This window comes from Tasmannia lanceolata, unplaced genomic scaffold (genome assembly GCF_043159265.1).
Source record: "Tasmannia lanceolata isolate RefF3 unplaced genomic scaffold, GAP_Taslan_0.1 ptg000026l, whole genome shotgun sequence".
Lineage (NCBI taxonomy): Eukaryota > Viridiplantae > Streptophyta > Magnoliopsida > Canellales > Winteraceae > Tasmannia > Tasmannia lanceolata.
Window position 1 is genome coordinate 7,456,579 of NW_027518703.1, and position 21,511 is coordinate 7,478,089.

At 38.2% G+C, this 21,511-nt stretch overlaps 1 protein-coding gene across 2 annotated transcripts in view; it reads right to left on the reverse strand.

The window, feature by feature from the left end:
- LOC143858800 (protein TIC236, chloroplastic-like) overlaps positions 1-21,511 on the reverse strand; it is a 55,429-nt gene that overhangs the window by 24,310 nt on the left and 9,608 nt on the right. For both annotated transcript variants that reach the window (XM_077369517.1, XM_077369518.1), the window contains exons 6-17: positions 20,833-20,973; positions 19,742-19,804; positions 18,048-18,278; positions 17,864-17,947; positions 16,645-16,802; positions 15,883-16,405; positions 11,294-11,461; positions 11,081-11,140; positions 9,031-9,153; positions 6,567-6,842; positions 3,894-3,959; positions 3,531-3,662 (exon numbers count right to left, since the gene is read on the reverse strand). In XM_077369517.1, coding sequence (XP_077225632.1) covers positions 3,531-3,662; positions 3,894-3,959; positions 6,567-6,842; positions 9,031-9,153; positions 11,081-11,140; positions 11,294-11,461; positions 15,883-16,405; positions 16,645-16,802; positions 17,864-17,947; positions 18,048-18,278; positions 19,742-19,804; positions 20,833-20,973 — 2,025 coding nt within the window. The remainder of the gene's footprint in view (positions 1-3,530; positions 3,663-3,893; positions 3,960-6,566; positions 6,843-9,030; positions 9,154-11,080; positions 11,141-11,293; positions 11,462-15,882; positions 16,406-16,644; positions 16,803-17,863; positions 17,948-18,047; positions 18,279-19,741; positions 19,805-20,832; positions 20,974-21,511) is intronic.

Genomic DNA, 21,511 nt, shown 5'->3' on the forward strand with positions numbered 1-21,511 from the left:
TAGGGTGTGCCGAAAAAATCAGCTCCATCGGATCATCCTAACCCTTCAATCTGAGGACGTGCCATCAACTCCTAGCCCTACTCGGAAGTCCGAACAAATTTTCGAACTTCCGAATGGAGTCCAGTACAATGCCCATTCTACTGGACTCCATTCGGAAGTCCGAAACTTTTTTCGGACTTCCGAAAGGAGTCCAGTAGAATGGGTATTCTATATATGTGAGGGCCCATCAAATGAACGCTTTGGATGATCCAAACAATGTGGGTCCACTGTGTTTTTGGTAGTGTTTGGATTCGGGTATGGGTTTTGGAGGGTTGTATGGAGTTTGGAGGGTTGTATGGGGTCTTCATTAGCATTGACAGTGTTTCAAATGAGGGGACCTACCTTATACAAATTGAACCACAGGGGGTTTACTTGTAACTTTTTAAACATTAGGGGTTAAGTTGGATGTGTACAGTCCTTGAACAAAATGGAGGGTTAGGATCTTCATGTGGAGATATGCGGGTACATCCTATATACGTCATGGTCCAACAAATGAACGGTTTGGATCATCCTTTGAAGTGAGCCCCACTGTTTGCAGCATATAAAATTCCTGCAGAGAGAGAGATGGGAAAAAAGAAGGTTTTTAAAAGACAAGGGTATTCTTGTCATTTTCCGTCCCTGACAAGACTCGACAGGAGAGAAAGTTACAATCCCCATCTCGCAAATTATAAAAATCTAATAGAATACCATTCTAGAATACTATAAGGAATGAAAAGTGAAACCTTTATCTTCTATCTAATGACTTCTTCTTTTTTTCAAACAAAACAAAATGGAAATCAAGTCATTTCCCGTCCCTGACAAGACCTGACAGCCCTCTTTCATTATTTTGAAATGTCTACCCTCCATTCACAATTTAACAAAAACTTTGCATTTTTTTAATATTTTTTCCTATTTTTAATGGTTTCGTCGGATTTCGGCCGAAACTTCGGTTTCGGTGAGGGTATGAGGACCGAAACGCATTCTGAAACCAAAATTTGAAACCATAGTTAGAACATATTGAAGAAGATTGGCAAGTGCACAATATTGAAGGGGATTGGTGACTATACATATGAGATTAAAACCATTAAAAAAACATATGAGATTAAATTGCGAGAGCAGGGAGGGCGGCGATCTCTCCCTCTCGTCTCCCTCTCTCTCTCTCTCTCTCTCTCTCTCTCTCTCTCTCTCTCTCTCTCTCATCTATTTTTTGAATCTTGCCCTCTCGTTTGTTGTTGTTTTTTAGTCTCACCCTCTCTTTCCCGTCTCTCCCATTGTTGGCAAAAGATGAGCCGTGGAGGCCAGATCTAGAGTATGGCTCTTCCATGGTGGCTAGATCTAGGGCGTGGAGGTTGGATCTGGGGCCGTGGAGGCCGGATCTGAAGCCCTGGAGGCCGTGAAGCTGGATCTGGAGCCAAGGAAAACCATGGAGGTTGCCGGAGGCCGTGAAAGGTCGTGAGTTGCTGGACCTAGAGCCGTAGAAGGCCGGTTATAGGCGGTGTGATGCCGTGGATTATCGGATCTGGAGGCCATGGGGGATCTGGGAGGCTGTGGATTGCCGGATTTAGCAATCGGGTTGCTGGGTTTGACCGTAGGAGGCTGTGGATTGCCGGATTTAGCAATCGGGTTGCTGGGTTTGACAGTAAGAGATTGTGGTCTTCAGAATCAAGATCGTGGGAGGTGGCCTGAGGATGGGCGTGATGGCCAGTGGCAATGGAGGTGGCCGGATTCTTGATGACGGTGATGGTGGCTGAGACTCTCCCGGCGGAGATGACTTATGTGGAGAAGAAGTAGAAGGGATTGGAAGTGATGACAGTGGAGAAGGGGGTGGTCGTCGGCGGAGAGGATGACCCGCCGGGTTTTTATGGTGGTACGAGGTGGAGGCCGCCGGAGATCCGATGGTGTTGTTGGGTGATTGGCTATCGTGCACGGTTAGGGGCGCACAATAGCTCTGGGCTTTCGAGTGGGATTTTTGAAAATCGAATTCGGAATGTGGTGGAGAAATCTGTGTGACATGGCAGGTCACGATCTTGACTTGGTGGGCCCCACAATATGGCACCTATTGTTGGATTCGTTACATTTGAGGCTATTGGGTAATGTAAGGGGTAATGGATTTTTCTTTTGGGCCAAGGAAAATGCTCCTGGGCAATTCATACTATATAAATCTGGTGGGACTATTGGTCCCCATTGTAAATTTTGCTAGTATGAATATATTTGTCAATTTTCAAAAAACAATTGTGAGAGGACATAAATATTTCTCACATCTTTAGTTTTCCTGCTCTGTACGAATATAATCGACTTATCTTGTATGCCCATGGAGATAGTAATGAAGAAGTGTGGACAGATTCTATGCCTAAGAAACTAAGAGAAGAAGTAGAATTCATACTCAACCAGTAGACCAAACAACCAGAGGGTGGAATGGCTACTCAATATCTTGTATATCAAAATGGAAGTCCTCAGACATTAGTCACTTGGGGTAAGAAGTGGAAAAGATTGGTGCTAAAGCTGGTATACAATTATTTGAATTCAAGGGTGAGTTCCTCCCAACCGGGAAGGTTTTATGCAAGTCAAGTTGTGCCCGTAAGTCTTGCCAGCCCCTAAAACACTTTAGCCAAAAGGGAGCAATGAGAAGAGACATATAAATGTACAATAACCCCAAAAATGACATTATCATTGCTCATGCTAATGTCAGCAAGAGGACTCACCATCTTCCGTTCATCTTTAAAATCAGTGGATGATCAATTTTACTTAAAAGTTATTCTATTTTCTAGGATTCTTAGAAGCTTCTAGGTTGGATTCTTAGAAAATCATGTTTAGGCCTTTAGGGAGATTTAAGTTTCTTAATCCGTAACTTAATGCAATTGCATATGTATGTGCTAGAATTTGGTTTTAACAAATTTTTTCAGATTAGGAAGTGGTCTAAAATTACTGGTGTCAATTAGATTAGAAGTTGCAAGTCTCTCTCTCTCTCTCTCTCTCTCTCTCTCTCTCTCTCTCTCTCTCTCTCACACACACACACACACACACACACACACACGGTGTGTGTGTGTGTGTGTGTGTGTGTGTGTGTGTGTGTATCGTGCGTGTGTGGAGAAATGCTAGACTGCAGGGCGCCCTTCAAAAAGGAGGTGAAAGGGCACCCCCATTGGCTGCACATCACCATCCTGTTTGACTTTTCAGCCATTATAAATGCAGGATGGTGATGTGCAGATGTGCAGCCAATGGGGGGGGCCCTTTCACCTCCTTTTTGCAAGGGCGCCCTTCAGTCTAGCATTCCTCATATGTATGTACGTATGTATGTATGTATGATTTTCATGTGTAGAAGACTCACATTTTACTAATCATGCAATAATTGATGTTAGTTTTGTTTCCATTACAGTACCTACAGTTCTAGCAAGTGTTTATTTTTTCCTTATTATTTTCAGTTGCTACTTGATTGATTTTTTCCATATTCATTAAACCAATGTCTACCACAATAAATTGCAATTTCTTAAACATGCTATTTGCAAGTTTACCATTGTGTCCCCATTGCCTCCACCGCTAGCATCAAGGGAGCCACGCCAACGACCTTTGAGTTCAGCTAAACCTGGAAGAGTCATCTCTTCAAGAATAACCTCATCGGATGGAATGTAGTGTCCTCGTATTGCCTGTTAATTCAGAGAGAGTTTGACTGTTCAAAAATCAGGAAAAAAAAAACCGAAGGAATAGAAAAGAGTGTTCTACTGTAACTCTGTAAGTAAACAAAATATTGGTTTTGTACATGACATGTGTTTCTCTTTGAGCAGAACCAGTTCAACGAAGATATCTAAATTCCACTACTAAGTATGCAAAGCGTGTATAGTTTAACGAAAAATGAATTATTTTAATCCACCAAATACCTCAAGCAGATCTCGAAGACTTTCAGTATAGAATCCCACAGAATGCAAACTCTGTATAAAAAGATCCTGCAAAGAAGTGAACGAGTAGCAGCAAAATCAGGATTCAAGACTGCAAAAGGTGAAAAAACACATTTGTGCATGACTTCATTGAGTACATCTTAAATAGAGTTTACAAATTCATGCCATGAGTGCAAGTTAAATTAACCAATCAATGAATCTGAAGATGTGTCTGAAGGAGGCACCACATTGTTGACAGTATTACTTTACGCTAGACATGACAATGTTGACCTATTCTTAAGTTAATTTTTTGCCACCACATTGTTGACATTTTTACTTTAAGCTAGATATGACAATGTCGACCTATTCTAAAGTTTTTTTTTTTTTTTTGAACAAGCAAGATCAAAGAAAAAGGACCAGCTAGTGGAATATAACAAAAAGGAAAGAAACAAGAAAACCCACAACAAAAATAACAACCAAGGATAGAAACCCAGCAGATAGGGGGTGCGAACGGTTATTAATATCAAGGCCTGGAAGGCATTGGAGGAGTTCTAAGAGATGACAGGGGTTCAGCGAGGTGGGCCTTCGCTGGCCCCATTGGAGTGGCAGACTCCAGTGAGACGTAGGTGCGAGCGGTTCACCATGGCATAAAGTTACTTGTGGGAGCAGATTTGGATAAAGTGGTGGCTGAGGGAGATTCCCTTAATGTCATCTGCTGGTTGCAAGGCTCTCACGTCTTCCCTCGGAGATTTGCGGAGTTTTTTTAATGAGATTAAAGATATTGTGGGAAATTCAAGGATGACTTTTCGTCATATTAGGAGACCTGCAAATGGGGAAGCGGATAGGCTTGCTAGGGCAGGGGTTCAATTGGAGGGCCTTGAGCAATACAACTTCTTGCCTCCTTGAGCCTCCCTTCCTTTCTCTGTTGTATTTTTATATTTCCTATCCTTTCTTCTCTCTTGTATTTGGCCATATCGGCCCCCTTTTCTCTAATGATATTTCTGACCATTGAAAAAAAGGAACCCAGCAACTGGAATTTGCCGGTAAAGGCCACACCACAAACACAGAAGAACACAATAGCTACAAACAGGCATCCCATGCCGAATCAATAATCCTGGATGAGATGAACCAAAATTCTCTAAACGAACAGCAGAAGTGTTACCTTCTCGATGAATACGCGTGTGTAGACTCCACCTTCCTAAAGTTCAGAATTTTCAATTGCCCACGTAAAAAACTTTAAACAAGAATTCCAATAAGAAACCATGATTCAAAGAACTGGGGCTCTACTCAATGTAAAATCTTATGATGGCTCGAGGACAAATTTCAAAAGAGAAATCTTCTAGAAAGTCCAGTAAGACTCAGCTCTTGGGTGATGCGCCTAGTTATATAAATATAGGCATCGTATGCTAGTTAACCAATTTCCTGTAAAGACTTGTTTGTCAGAATATTAAATGATTAAAAGCTGTGTAAGATACACATGCATTTTTTCATAAGAGTTAATGTCTGATGGAATGCAAGTAAACTACTAAGAATCCACAACAGTAGAGAACTCACTAACGAATTGAACAACCACTCAAATAATTTTATAGATTTGAAAAAAAAATGCAAGAGAAGGAGAAAACGACAATAGATTTGATAAAACATGATCAAAATAGGATAAAATCCAAAGCACAAAATAGATAACTCGAAAACTATGCATTAACCTCCCGAAAAGTATATCAAAACTTCATATTTATAGTCCTAAAATACCTTAAAAACCTGGTTTAATCCTAACCATTGTTATAGGGAAATGTTATCAGCACAACCTAATTTTGATATTTGTACAAACCCAGCTGTCTTTTCTTCTTTAATTGGCTCGTGAGAGTTTTTGGGAAATGTAACAACCTTTTGATAGCTCTTTAAATACTAAAAGACAATATGGGTTAGTAAAAATTTCAAAATATGGTTGTTCAGATATCATTTCCCTTGTTACAGTATCATTTCAGCGCTTATATAAACCTAAATAAAGCTTATCTTTTATTTTAGAGCAGTCCCTTTAAAATAAAGAGAAAGTGCATTACATATTACTGCCCTAAAACTAGTATTCACGTTTTCTCTATATGGGCCCACCAAAACCTACGGACACTTTCCCAAAAATTAAATAAAAACAACTAAAAACCTGCATAAAATATTATACATATGTTTAGTGATGAATGGAAGCCTGTGGGGACCGCTATGGATATTAGCATGACGTATGAGACACTAACCAATCATCTCAAAAACTACTTGGAAAATGATTTCTGGCGCTCCCATTGATCCATAAAAATATTTATTGTTAACGCCACTACATCAATGTCTATTCAATACCAAAACAGAGTAGAGAACTGGGAGCAGACTGGTGTTTGATTTTTCTTTTTCATCTGAGATGGGCCAAACAAAGGTTAAAAACTGCAAAGTGACTATTATGTTTAAGCAACATGATGACACTACATTATCCTCTACTTGTTGCAGAGAGTAAATACATAATAAAGACTCGATAGCTTGTGCCAGTTTTCAGCAGTTTTAAGCATAAACACATAACCATATTTTTTTAATTTGTTTTCTTTCTCAAACTATATATATCCGTGTATACGTTTAACAGAAACACTTACGATGGAACCTACACCATCAAAATTGATCGAATGGAGAAAATACTACCTTTGATCTAGAGCGAACAGCGGGGTCCGTACTACGAGAAAGAAGCCGTGCAAGTGGAAGCATCTCAGAAGCCTCAGCACTAGGGACTTCAAGTCTCATTCTCCACCTCCCCATGGAAGATATTACACTCCCAAGATGCCCAGCCATGGCTCTTTTCAACAAGCCATCCCTCTCCTTATCAGCAGGGTACCGGTCACGACTGCCAGGCAATACATATTCACCTTGAAGCTCATATCGGCTAATGGCTTGTTCCAAAACAGCCTTTTCAACAGTTATCTGAAAGACAATAACCGATTTGTTTCAACATTACTGGCCAGACTAATTAACTCCGTAGAAAACATCACATAAAACAGTGCTAAAATCTGACAAAAAAACATACAAGAACTTATCGATCAAGGGTTACTATCCTTTTAGCCAAAAAAGGAAACCCACCATTAGTACACGGACGAAAATGAACATGTTTTCTAGGAAATGGAAATGACTAGCAAAAGCTACATCACAAATTGAAAGCATGTAACTACGTAAGAAAACCCATGATAAACATTCCGAGAACTAATTTTGGCATGGAGCATCAATTTTCTACTACGTTTTTGTTCACTACATCAGGGCTATCGCGAGCTTTTTGTGCAGGTAGCAAAGTTAAATTCATTTGGAGTTATTTGTCTATAGAAGCGAACAGGAAATTACGACTTTACCAACTTAATGTCTCATAAGGAAATCTTTTTTACGACTTTACCAACTTAATGTCTCATAAGGCAATCCTTTTTTTTTGGAATAGTCTCATAAGGCAATCTTGAAGACGAAGTCTATATTGTCCTCTTCTAGGCTTTCTACGTCAAGGGAAGAGTGGGAAGGTAAGTAAGTGAAAGAAGGTGATACATGATCTAAAAATCCCCAATAGCGTTATTTAAGAGGTTTAGTGCTGCAGTGTAGGAGATTGGCTTCCAGAAGTGGCTCATTGCTTCTTGTTTCTCAAGATAAACGAGTTATTGCTTTGGTCATATGCGTTCATGACATTGTGCTAACGGAAGATGATATTGTAGCAATCGAAGAGCAAAAATGTCACTTACAAGGTGTTTGATGTCAAGGACCATATGGAGACCATAAATTTTGGCTAATTGGCACCTGAATGGCGATGGATTACATATTAAGTTTAAAAGATAGTGTGCTTCTTAATGATCCACAATCATATACCAAATATTAGTTGGGAAATTAATTTGCTTATGATTACCAGACTAGACCATGCCTACGCAATTGTAGTAAACTAATTTATGCATATTCCATATGTTCATAACCTGAAAGGTTTATCTCCATCGTTGACGCATATGAAAGGGAATCCACATATAAAATGAATGGACATCTCAGCATCTTATGTTCTCTGATGCTGAATGGGGAAGGTCTCCCAGCGATCAGAGGTCAGGCACTGTTTATGGAACACTTGTGGGATGTATAGAGGACAATGGCGAAAACAGTTTGGGAGATAATTTGGTTGAAAAAAGTATCAAGTGAAATGAGTTTAATGTGGACCATTTAGTGAACAAGGTTTGCAACAATCAAGCCACGATTGAAATTCCAGTCTTTCATAAGAGCAAAACATAAAGATATAGAATGCCATTTTGTTTAAGAGAAATTGTTGGTTGGTTAGGAGTAATAACTGATGTGAAAATAGAAGGTCGCCTAATAGATAAATTCACAAATGCTGACAAGTTCAGTGTCCTTGATATCTATGCACCACCTGAGGAAACAGTATTCGAATGGTCTTGCAATTCCACAAAGTTTAACATGATTGCCTATTCGTTGGCATTTATGTCGATGTACCATGAAACTAATAAAAACACATCTGTAAGTTGAAAGATCGATAAAGATTCCCTAAAATATTTATCTATTTCTATAATAGTTAGCATGTAAACTTGGATTTAAACTTATTTTAGACTTGTTAGCACCGACTGTTTTTTTTTTTTTTTTGAATGACGAAAGTATTTCAATAAAGAAAGCGAGACCGAGGGGGTCCCCAAGGAACAACGAAACAGAAACGAAAAAAACATAAGGTTCCAATATTAATGTGATTTTCTTATTGAATTTTCAAAAAAAAAATGTGATTTTCTTATTAAACTAAAATCCATTGGAATGGAAATAAAGTGACAGGATTTTGTGTCAAACTCAACCCAGAAAACATTATGAGTGATTCCAAAATGTACTAGTGTTTGCTAAAATTTATTGTGAATTTAAGGAGATAAAAACGGTACTATTCTTAGTTTGAAATGGTTGAAAATGCAATAGATATGTTAGATTAGGATTTTGAGCATGCAAGCCTGTGGTGTAAAAGTATAGGGTCAGAAGAGTAACCTACGCCATTTCAAAACCAAAAATAAAAAATAGAGTTACCTAAGAGGAGACAGTTAGGAGCTTATTCAACCATAGAAAATGACTATTAAAAAAACATAATTGGAATGGAAGTACTCACAACATCCCCACTCCATCGAGCATCCACGCCGAGGGCTTCACCTAGCACACCACTGAATTTTGGACGAAGTACAGATAAAATTCCATGACCCCTCCTCTTCTGAAAATTAAGTTGAAGCTCTGCCTGAAAGTAGGCAGGTTGTCAGTACCTTTATAACAATTCAAAGTTCAAACTGCCACATAAGCAACAAACTTTGACTGTGAAATCATTTGAAGGAACTTCAAACAAGTAACTGACATGTTGAATCAAATAGGAAAATTGCCATTTCTGCTTCAATAATTGTGAGAAGCCTAGATTGAATAGAGAAGGTAACCAAAAACCTCTAACATGATCCAGTACTATTGAATTTTCACATTTGTATAAAATTAGTACAGAAATAATATGATTTTAAAACCTCTAGCGTGGTCCAGTACTATTGAATGTCCACATTTCTATAAAATTAGTATAGAAATAATAAGATTTCTTCTACGTAACACACTGAAATATAAAACTAAAAAAATCTTTCTTTGCCTTCTTTGGAAAATAAAGTCATCTTGTAACATGATTTCTTCAATTTAACACATTGAAATATAAAACTAATGAAAATTTGCTTTTCCCTCATTAGAAACCAACCAATTGGTTCCATCTTGGTTAAATGAAAATATATCCTCAGGATAGTAATGAGAGAAAGACGACAATGATAACATAACCAGCATTAGATTGACATAGAATATATAACAGTGGGCAGTCTGTCTATGGTTGCAATTTCGAAATGGTGGTGGAGATTATTCAATAAGGGAGTTATGGACTAGATTTTGCCCAAGCATGGAGAGTGGTATTGAAGAAGCAAAGACAAATCGACTTCGCTATGGCATTCATTGCCATGTTCCATGTTGACAAGTATGCAAATCTTTCTCTCCTAGGGCTTTTCCTCCCATGTTTCTGATCCTCTAGGCCTACTCCAGCGAACCCAACAAAAATAACACTTCGTTGCAATTTAGTTTCTTGGTTCTGAGATCCAAGTTAGGCTCCATTGCCGTGCTTCCCATCTATGTAGGTCTTCCACCTTTCATCAGCGCCCCTTCACTCTTCTAATCAGGCTTGCCTTCAACATCCTAGACCTAAACCGCACCTCTCCTCATGAGTCATAAGATCCTTACCGACGGGTACCCTCCTAACATGACCTCCATATATCCTTCATTAGGCCATTTCTTTTCTGTTTGCGCTTGTAGATATGACCCATTGATGCCTATTCACCTTATGAGATCCTTACCGACGGGTAGCCTCCTACTGTGACCTCCATATTTCCTTCATTAGGCCGCTTCCTTTACATGCTTGCTTGTAGATATGAGTTATGACCTATCGATGCCTATTCACCCTGGTTCAATCTCCTTTTTTCCTCCCCCACCACATCTTCGGCATATGTCTCTCATTATGATGCACTTTCTGCAAATCCAGACTCTAGGAAGAAATAAGTAGTAACAATTTCCTGTTGTCTTTGCTCTCTTTTACTGCTTCACTGAACTTCCTCGCTGCCTTTGGCTAACTTTATAATTGAGGTTAAACTTTCTGTGGCACTTTATTGGGACAATCAGGTATGAGGGTTTACATATTCTTCCAAATATAGCTTTTCATAAGAGAACAAATTATGTTGAACTCAGTTATCATTCTGTTCAAGAGAAGACAATTAAAGAAGCTTGTGTTTCCTATGTTTGATCAAAAGAGCGGCTTGGTGGTACTCACTCACCAAGACGAAAGGAAATGCTCGTCTTCATGAGATGATTTCAAGGTAGGGCACGATAGATGTCTATGACTTACCTCGAAGGAGTGTAAAAAGTTATAAGCTATTGTTCATCTTTTACCAACTCTTTTCCTGACCTGTCTACTTCCTAATATTTTCTCTATTCCTTCTCCTTTCTTTCAAAATTTTATCAATTGTCCTAAAGACCTCCCTCCCAATGTTTTAATGACTTATTGATGCAATAACTACCGTTAGAAGAATGTATCAATAATATGATTGCAAAATTTACAGCAAACATTTTAGAAAGTGTTAAATTAAATGCCACATTACCTTGTGTATTGTTCCCCGAAGTGACGCGAGCTCTAGCTCATCAAGTGGCAAATAGCGTACCTATCCACATAACAAAGAATTGTTACAAGGAGAGTTAATTATATGACACGCTGGATAAAAACAATTGAAATCATAAGTAACAAAATCCCACAAATAAAATAAATACAATTTTTTATTCAAAATCATACACAAAAAGATGAAAGGATAAAGCACCTCCAAGTTTGCTGAACATTTTGGTTGATAATAAACATTAGCTCTAAGTTGTCCTTTTTGAAGAGAAACAGAAATTGTGCTCTTTTGCAAGTTTTCTCCTGTAGTAGGTCGTAATGGTCCAATAACTTCCACTGTCAAATTCTCATCAGGCCTTCCTGTGGCATCCAACTAAATAGCCACAAAAGCAACCATTAATCACAAAAAATGTTAAGGAATGCACACGAATAGGCAAATGATTATACACGAGTGTAGTTCTAGAAAATTTTGGACAATAATGACACAATGGGTAATAAACATGACAACATGAAAAATATATTCATTGCATTATTTTTACCACACAAAAGCATCTACAAGACATATATATGTACACAATTTTTTTCATAATTCCCAATCTAAGAAATGGTATTGAAACGGGCACCGAGAAAGGCCTTTTTTACACCATTTGTTAGAGAAATTAACTAATGCTACTGATTATTGCACTACCATGTTTTCGTAATGAGACAAAATCACCTTGTCTTTTCTATTTTAATTAGCTGTTGTGAGCTTTTGGGAATTGTAATTGCTTCTGACTGCTGGTTAAATAGTAGAATACAAGGTGAGTTTGTCTCGTTATCAAAACATGGTAGTGGGAATCATGGTTTTAAATTTTGGCCGAAATCCGAAATTTTGGGACCGAAACCAAAATTTGGCGAAATTTCGAATTACGGCCTTTACCAAATTTCGGCTGAAATTTCAGAATTTCGGAATTTCGGTCCAAAATTTCGGAATTTCAGGGGTCAGAAACCGGTACCGAAACCGAAATTTTAAACCATGGTGGGAATATCAGTAGCTGTCCTAATGTGGAAAGCAGATGAGGAAAACATGAAGCAAGAAATGAACATATTTGTGCGGGGAATAGGTTTTTTTAGTTACTATGGTTTTATTATATGTGCACTCTACGTATTACAAAATATAATAAACATTTTTAATTGATATGATCACATAGTAACACCCATATATTGCTACAAATATTTATATACCTCAATTATTATACATTAATGCGGATATAACTAGGCTAAACTAAAATAGGTCATGTTGGTTTTTCTTGGCCATTTTTTGCATTGAAAAAAAAGGAAAAGGTGACTGGGGCTTCTGATAGAGGGTTATCATAACATTGTTAGGCGAAAGCAACCAGCATTGGGAGCAATGGAAAAATGGATAGAGGAATCTGAGATGGGAACGGTTTGGTTTGGAACTCAGTTCCGAAACGGTGATGGGAATCATCGTTGGAAGCAGAGGTTAGGGAGAATCCCTCAAGAATCAAGGGAGCCCGCAGAGGTTAGGGAGAATCCCTCAAGAATCAAGGGAGCCCGGATTCAGAGACCTGCAAAGTTTCAGCAAGAAAACATTGACACAGAAGAACCAAGGGAGCCTTCACACTTGAGAGATGGAGACAGGCCAGTGGCAAGTTCAAAAGAGTAAAAGAGAAAAGAGAATGGAGAGTGTGAATAGAAGGAGAATGGACGGAAGGTTTGGGGACTGGAAATGTTCCAAATGTTCCTTCATTAATTTCAGGAGGCGAGTGGAATGCCTGATATGTAGGAAGATCTGGTCGAAGATGGATCAAAGTATTGAGCACCGAAGGACTCAAAGGAAACCCTTGTCAGTGGAGGAACATATAGAGGAAGAACGGATAGAAGTGAACTCGGTTAGAGAGGAGGAAATCTCAGAAGATCCAGTGCTGGATGGAGTTGGTGAAGGTACTCAGAATCATTCAGGTAATACTCAGATAGAAGGTTCTGATGCAGAAGTACTTTGGACTGAGCCAACATATTTGAAGTCTATTCCAGAGTCCAGTAGAAACCTTTGGGGGGGAAATTGCCAAGGATTATAAGGGAGATCTTAAGGCCTTGGAGGAACGGCTCCTTCAAACGGGTGATTTGGAATAAAGGGTGGAAATACATCTTATTGCTGACAAGGAGATGCTGATAATTCCCCCTTTCGAAGGAAATTTAGAGGAAACAAAGGTTAAATGGATTAGAGATGGAAATTCCCCCTTTTCTCAGTTGGAACTGTGGAGGGTGAAGTTCTAAGAAGTGGTATCAGCCTCGTGGTGGGTGGTGCGTGGGTTCCAGCCGCTAGCGTGGAGGGTGGAAAACTTCCGAATCATAGGAAGTAAAATCGGGAGGGTTTTGGCCACTGATTCGAATTGTGAAGCTGGAATGGGCTATGATGAAGGAAGTCTATTGTTGGCTGTATCCAAAGAAAACCCTGAGATAATAAGATTACCGGTGCTGATTGAGGGATTTATGCACTGGGAAATAGTGAAGAGACTGGGATCAAAACCCCCGGGTTCACAGATTCTGGAAGTATCTGGAGCTAGAAGGGCGGAAGAGAGTCGAAGAAATGCCACGCTTCCCACCTGAAAAATAGGATATACGCTTCCCACGCTTCTGAACTGTGCTTCCCACCTTCCAGGGCCGCTTCCAGTAAGCTTGCTCTGCAAAGCCCTTGGATATATCCTCCATTTCCCAAAACATGCCTCTCTTAAGATAATTGATAGCAATTAAAAAGTCCCCTATCCATACGTAAAACACAATGTTCGTCAAGTATTTTATAGACTGAAAAATGCCGCTTTGAAGTGAGCCACAATAGCATCTAACATCAAAGCTATATCAAAACCAACCGAAGGGAAGGAAAGCCCAAATATTTGACGAGTCAAAAGACTTGTAAAAAAGCAACTCAGTTGTCACTTGCCAATAATTTGCATCAGAGAAATCCCTTAGTAGCAATCCTTAGAGAGGGTTAAGAAATGTGAAATATCCTTGAGCAACATCAAGAAAAATATCAATAAATTCCAAAAACATTGCCATACTTTGTTGCCAAATGGATTTGAACATGTAATAGAGTTCGATGTTTCTAAACCCTTGTCTAACATCGGAGAGGGTATAACCAACTGATCACCAGCTAGTCCACCACAGAGAACTCGTAGCTCAAGATAATGAGGCAACATGCAATATGCTAATATAGAAGGTCAGGAAACTACTGGAGAGAAGAGAGTAATAAATGGATCCAAAAGAAAAGCATATAAAGAGCACCTTGATCAGGACAAGAATACATTCGAACACTTGTTCAAGAAATAAAAACTCACTCAAGACACGATAAGAAATGCCTTTCTAAATTAAAGCAGACTAAACCGCCGAAACGGTAGAGCTATTGATGTAGGATGGGTTAGATGGAAAGGAACTTAGAAAACAAGAATAGGGACTAGTCTGGGAACAAGTTCACTTAGAATAGGGAACTAGATAGAATCTGGTGAAAGTAAGGATGAAAATTGAACAGAACTGTTTTGAACTTTGAGGACTGTCAATATCAATAATTATGACAGATTTTAATGAACCCATTAATTTTGAAACAGATCTAAGGGTCTGATGTGTTTGTAACCCTTGGAATAATAAAATCAATCCTCAAATTGAAAGGTGTAAGCAAATCGATTATAAATCAAACTCAGATCTAACTGTTGGATCTTAAGATCAAGCTTGAATCAAAAAAGATTGAAAGAACAAATGAAAGAGTCCCAAATTTGCAAGAACTTATTTTTGAAAGCAGAGAAGATTGGAGAACTCCTAGACTTCTAATTAGCACCCCAACAAAAAAAGAAGAAACTAACTAAAGAATCTTTATTAAAAATAACAACAAAGCTTAATAAAAACAAGCCCAATTTGACTCGATCTCCTAGACTTCGACTAACTCATTAAGGAAACTATTTTTTAGCTTGATTCCCAATATAAACTAATTTCACCTCCTAACAAAACAAAATTATACAACCTTGCAGCAAAATCAAGTGGGCCTCCTACACACGAAATCCAACAAAAGAAGCGAGAATTGACTCTTGAGTTGAGACATTTGACCCAAGTCAAAGTTTTTAAAATGACACTTTCACACCCTATGCTCTCCTACACCCCACTTGAGGCCCTATTAGGGGGTCTAGGTATCACATCGGCTCAACTTGACCTCGAATTAGCCCAGCTTGACTTGAGTGTCTTCTTGTCATGGATGGCCCCATCAGTTATCCAAGCAATCAAAAACCGGATTCAAAGGATCTATAATACTCACAAGCATGGATTGACACAAGCTCTATAATTCGAATATGAAAGACAAAAATCCAATATATATTGCATTGTATCATCCATGACACACATTATGCCCACATCACAACTCACTCTATGTCAAAAGAAGTTTCTTGATATTCTTAAGACTAACCTCAACTCGGTCCACATAACTGAGCTCAAAGATCTCAATTGTCCATGACATGGATATTGCCAATCCTCATCTATTTCTTTGTCTATCCTATGAACTTATTTGAATATCCTTTTTTTTAAGCTTGGAAAATGTTGAGCCCCGAATTGATTCCCAATTTCTTAGCTATGCAAGGGGCCACCATGATGAATGACGGATTAAAAGAGCAACCAATAATGAACCGGAACTTGGATACACAAGCTAAAACAAATTTTTAAAAAAAAACAATTTCTAAAGAAGGCATAAAAATTTTAAACAAGATAAGACTAAAGAACTGATTTTTTTTAAAAGTACTAGTTTTATAATTGTACCTTCATGTTCTCCTCTGAAATGCTCAAAGATCCAACCAGTTGGGGTGCTAACATCAGTTGGTTTAGTTTTATCCCTGATAGTGAAATATCCCCAACAAGAGTAGTCTTTTCATTATCAATCACCTGTCTGTCCATATTCTTCTCATCACGAACCACTTTATCATCTGTGATTCTAATAGGCTTTACAACCTTTCCTTGAAATTTTATCTTTCCAGTAGCTTTCAAATGCATAGGTCTTGGAGAGTCAGAAGTATTAGAGGAAATCAAACTGAAGAACTCAAACCCACGCATCCGGAGATCCAATTCAACTCCATCAATAATTAAAGGCACAGTTCTCCTTACATCACCATCTTTTATGCCCACCCAATATTCATCAGGATAAGATGTTTGAACTTTCGTATATAAGTCAAAAGCAACTGATGAAGAATTGACAGTGATATACTCATGTGAAATAATAATATCCCCACGTGCATCACTGAATGACTCTTCAGCTTTTGGTGCAGCCCACTTAATGTCTAATCTCCTGAAATTCAAACCTAAGAATGCATGAACAATAGAATGAGGTCTAAATGGAAGAAAAACAATCATAGTACAGGGTTTGATAAACATTAAATTTTTAATTTTCATGCAATGTGGTCTAAGTGGAAGTAAAAGAATCATAGCCCAAGGTTAGATAAACAAGAAATTTTTACATTTACAATTTATAAACAAGGACATCATTAAATTTACCACTCATTATTATTACAGGGCTTGCAATCTTACGGTCTCAAAAGTGATCCAGAAAGCTTGGTTTCTCCATTTAGTTCCCCAATTTTGAGCGACGGTAGCTGAATTTCACATGGTAAATACCGATACATAACTTTGTCAAAGGAAAATTGTCCAGACAAGTTTACATCCATTGCTGAATCATCCACCTCGCCCTGTTAAAATGTAAAAGCAAAGAAATAAGAAACCATTGGAATTCTGAACTCCTAAAAATATAAATGTACATGCCAGGCCCATAAAAATAAAGAACAAATTTAGTGAGATTTCCGATCAGGATGTGATGAGAAACATGATATTTTAAGAGACATGTTTGATTTTCAAATAACCAGATCCTTCTCACAACCATCAAGATTCCATTTTCCTTCACAACACATAGTGGATGTGATATACAAGTACATAAAAAATGTTACAAGAACTAAGGGGCAAAATTAATCCCGAAAGTTTTGAACCAGTTAGAGATAAAAGGTGAAGTTACTGAAAAACTTTCCAAACAGAGAAGGTAGGACTTGTTAATAGTAGTATATCGTGCACACATGGTGACGATAAGGCATTTAAAGTTGAGGTGTAGGACACAACATAACAAATACTGTAACACACATGATGACGATAATGCATCTAAAGTTGAGGTGTGGGACACAACATAACAATTACTATAACCATATGCAGAATAGCAGAAAATGGGGAAGGTGGTAGAACAAGGTGAGGGATAATAACCAAAATGGTAAGACCTTAGTTATAAATTTCGTTTCGATCGTCGTTTCGTTTTGCCCACTAGAATGGAACGCTTCAGCTTTTCGGCATTTTGTTTCTGTGCTCTACGACAAAATAAAAAATTGGAACAAAAGGGTCATCCTCTGCAACCCAATCATTGTACTTACCCATTTAGAAAAATCCATGTAACATGACCAATAAAAGAACACTTCTACTTTCAAATTATATAAAAGAATATGTTTGATACACCTTGGCTATTAATGGATAAGAATTTTCTGGCTAGTACACACCCTGGAATAAATCTGCAAAATATTGCATTGAAAAATAAAATATAGTAATTTATAGGAAAAAATAAGAAAAATAATAGATAGGACATCGCTGTTCTCATAAACATTAGAGTTAGGACATCATTGTGCTCATGCGCATAAGAGATAGGACATCATTAAATTCATAAACTAAAATAATCATTTCTTCTGCAAGTAAAACATAGTTAACAGTACATGACCTCCGGACAGATCCACGCATTTCCAGCCCCTCGAATTTCACCACCATCCAAAAGGCTCGCTCTAATACCATAAAAGTCAGCAACCTGTAACCCACGGTAAGTTAAACAAAATTGCAATAGCAATGGAGGAATTTTCACTGCAATTGTGGAAGGGTACATAATAAATGAAGAAAACGAAACTAACACTGTTATCTGTATTGAAAGTGAAATTGGCTGATACATATGAAAATGGAATACGGTCAAATGCCGCAACTGCCCCAGCATCTTTATTCCTTATCACAGCTTCTGATGCAGATGATGTGGGAAATTCCATAACTGCATTAGCTGTTTTTCTCGAAACCATTCCACTTCCGACAAAAATAGGAGCATCCAAAGGGCCTTGACAGTTAAATACAGCAGTTATTGAGCCAGCCACCTGCACTTAAAGGAAAAAGAAGATCTTAAATTAATCTTCTTTTTTTTTTGAATGGTCTTATCATTTCATTGATAGAAAATAGAAAGACCGAGATGGTCATACATCAGTGAAGAAATACAAGAAACAGAAAACATATAGATGACAGAAAGTAACAGTATAATGAATGAAAAGGAGAGCCACAGCCCCTCAAGGTGGTAAATCATCGAATAATTCCAATTCCTCCTTGGACACCCCACTCCTGGCAAGCCTACCTGCTACATCATTAGCGGACCTCTTAACATGACGGAAAGATAGGTCATTTGCCTCCATCCAGTCACGAATCTCATAAAAAAGGTGATCAAATCTCCAAGGGCAACCATGCAAACCGCTGAGCCATCTAATCACATTGATAGAGTCCCCGTAATGTGATAGAGTCCCCGTCCCCCCTCCACCACTATTTTATCACCCCGACCCACTGCCAATAATTTTATACCTTGGTGAGCAGCTCTAACCTCTGCCTCACTAGCATCGGGGGTACCAATGGGACCCGCAAAAGCCCAAATCAAAGACCCTGCATGATCTCTCAAAACCCCACCAATCACAGAGATCTTAAATTAATCTAAGCAAACCATAACAACAAGAGACCTATATCAAATAGCAATAGAAGCATTCAAAGAGAAGACAACTGGACTTCAAAAACTTACGGTCCCATGCAGCAACTTCAAGCAGAAGAAACAGAAAATTTATAGAATTTACTAGTAAGGTAGAGAACAGATACGATGCTAGTCTAGGAGATAGATTGGTAAATGCAAAAACTGATTCACAGATTGAACTCACATTAAATTATTAAATTTGCTGCATTTAAAACACGGTCATAAGACTATTGCAAATCAGCAAGTGATAACACACAGTTTCTAGGTATGGCAAAACTAGGACTCGGAGAGAACTCGAACATGGTAAAAAAAAGAGTCAACTCGAACAAGATGGCAATTGACTCAGGGAATTTTAAACATTGGATTAAATGAAGTAACTTTCAACACAAACGTTCGAAAAGATAAATTTCAAAATCACATGAATCTAGGAGAAGATGAGCATGCAAGTAGATGAACTGAATGAATACTGATGTGATGTATGTCATGAAAGGATAAGGTTCAGCGACTTATCAAATCCTATCAGAAAATCAGGCTAATACCACGCAAAATTCCGTAATGACAAGTACAGCAAAGTTGTCGGAGTGCTTCAAATGCAAGTACCCATTGTCAATGGAACAAGATAATGGGAAACTAGAAAAATTCTCTTCTGGATATCATAAGATATAGCATGGATAGTGCTTATTAATGACAACATATATGCATTGGTAAATGACTAAGGCTCTAAACTATCAGCAGCCATTAAAAGCAGTGTGTGTTCCGGTATAGTAGGATTGGTTGATTAAAGATTGATGCGTTTAAGACCATAAAAAACACACCATACAATACACGTACCGGGAACAACAAAGGCTTCATCCTGAAAGTCTTCATAAGTGCATTCACTTCAACATATGGAACCTACAAATATAAGAAGTAAGTTTCTACTTGTCGACTAGAAAATAAAAAGGGAAAAAAATGTTTAGCTGCTTTATAAAATCTCACAAGGGAGCAATTGAGTTCTTGTTGACAGGCAAAGTTTATGGAAATACATATCACTTGACAATTCAGCCTTACATCCTTGAAAGTATTTTCAAATATTTTATAATGTTTTCAAAGATCAGTTTTGTCAATTATCCTATTTACACAGGTACACTTGGTAGTGTTTAGTAAGGACAAAGTGCTCATTTGCATTGCTGTTGTTAAGTGAATTTAATAAAATTCAAATAAAAGCCCAATTTGGGCATCTTTCCAAAATAGCATTGTTTACTTCATACGGATTAGGGTTTATGGTAACGGTTTACTTCATGCGGATTAGGGTTTATGGTGCCAGACTAAAACCCTGGATTACAACCTTGCTACCCTTTTGCTCCCAAATCAAACAACGTATTCACACAGAAAACATAGAGCTCTATCCATTAATATACGTTCTCCATCATTCAATATGCTCATGTGTATGGCCATTGTGATGTCAGGAAGATAGCATCTTAAGACTCCTATTTTCCAAGAATCATAATGACCATTATTCAGCTTTAGGGTCTAGTTTGAGTTTTAATAATATTCCACCAAGGAAAAAGAAAAAAATACCATTGCTTCTATTCTGATGCTGCAAAAGTTTCACGACTTTTCCAAGGGAAAAAGGCTACAATAAATGTAGGGTTGCAACTCGGGTTGCGTTGAGTTGGGTCAGGTAGAGGCCACAACCCGAACCTAACCAGAGAGAGAATTACTTCAACCCTGACCCAACCCAAACTGAACCTCAACATTAGGAGGGTCGTCAACCCAAAGAACTATACACTCCTGATATCTGAGAAATATGGTCTCACGTTCCCGGCGGACGGCCATGATTAGTGGATTGCCAAGCTTTCCAACCTAGGGTTCTAATTGGGTCACATGACCATAGAAACATTCCTTCGAGGCCCTATATCTCATATAGCAAAGAAAAATACCTGGCACATTAGATGAAACTCTCCATCCTCAGGGTTCAAGCCAAAATCTCCAGAAGCCTCCAGAGGGGCATCGCCAAACCAGCCACTTGCATTGTGCAAAAAAATTCTTTGGCCACGAAAGCATAAACTTGCTGTTATTTCCTGCAAGTGACCATGCATAATAAATGGATCAGTGCTCTCAAACTGGTAACTAATGCAATTTTTCAGTTTCGGACTCATTAACAATGGAGAGTCCTTAAATAATCTCTAACCGGAAAGAAAAATATTCACAAATCCGAGGGCATGAATGGAGCATTGGATGAACTATCAACCTGGAAAGAACTGTAACAATGATATTTGTAGCATGTCCCTCAAAAGGAGAAAAAATATATAAAGCATTGTCATACTAGCAAAAAAAAAATTGAATTCTTAAAAGTGGAATGAATTTTTGAAACAACGCTATTTTTCAAAGGGAAATCCTTGCATTTCAAATTTACAAGCTTAGATAAAAGAATCATACGGATGTTTCAAAATTATTCATGCCAGACCATGCTACATTGACATAGCATGACCCATGGAGCATAAAGGCACGTGAAATTCCTGTATAAGAATGTGGTACCAGACCTCATGTATTCAAGCAGGCAGTTCACAGTACATGGGCCCCGTCAACCAGTGAAAAAAGGCTCAGTGGTGTAGCATA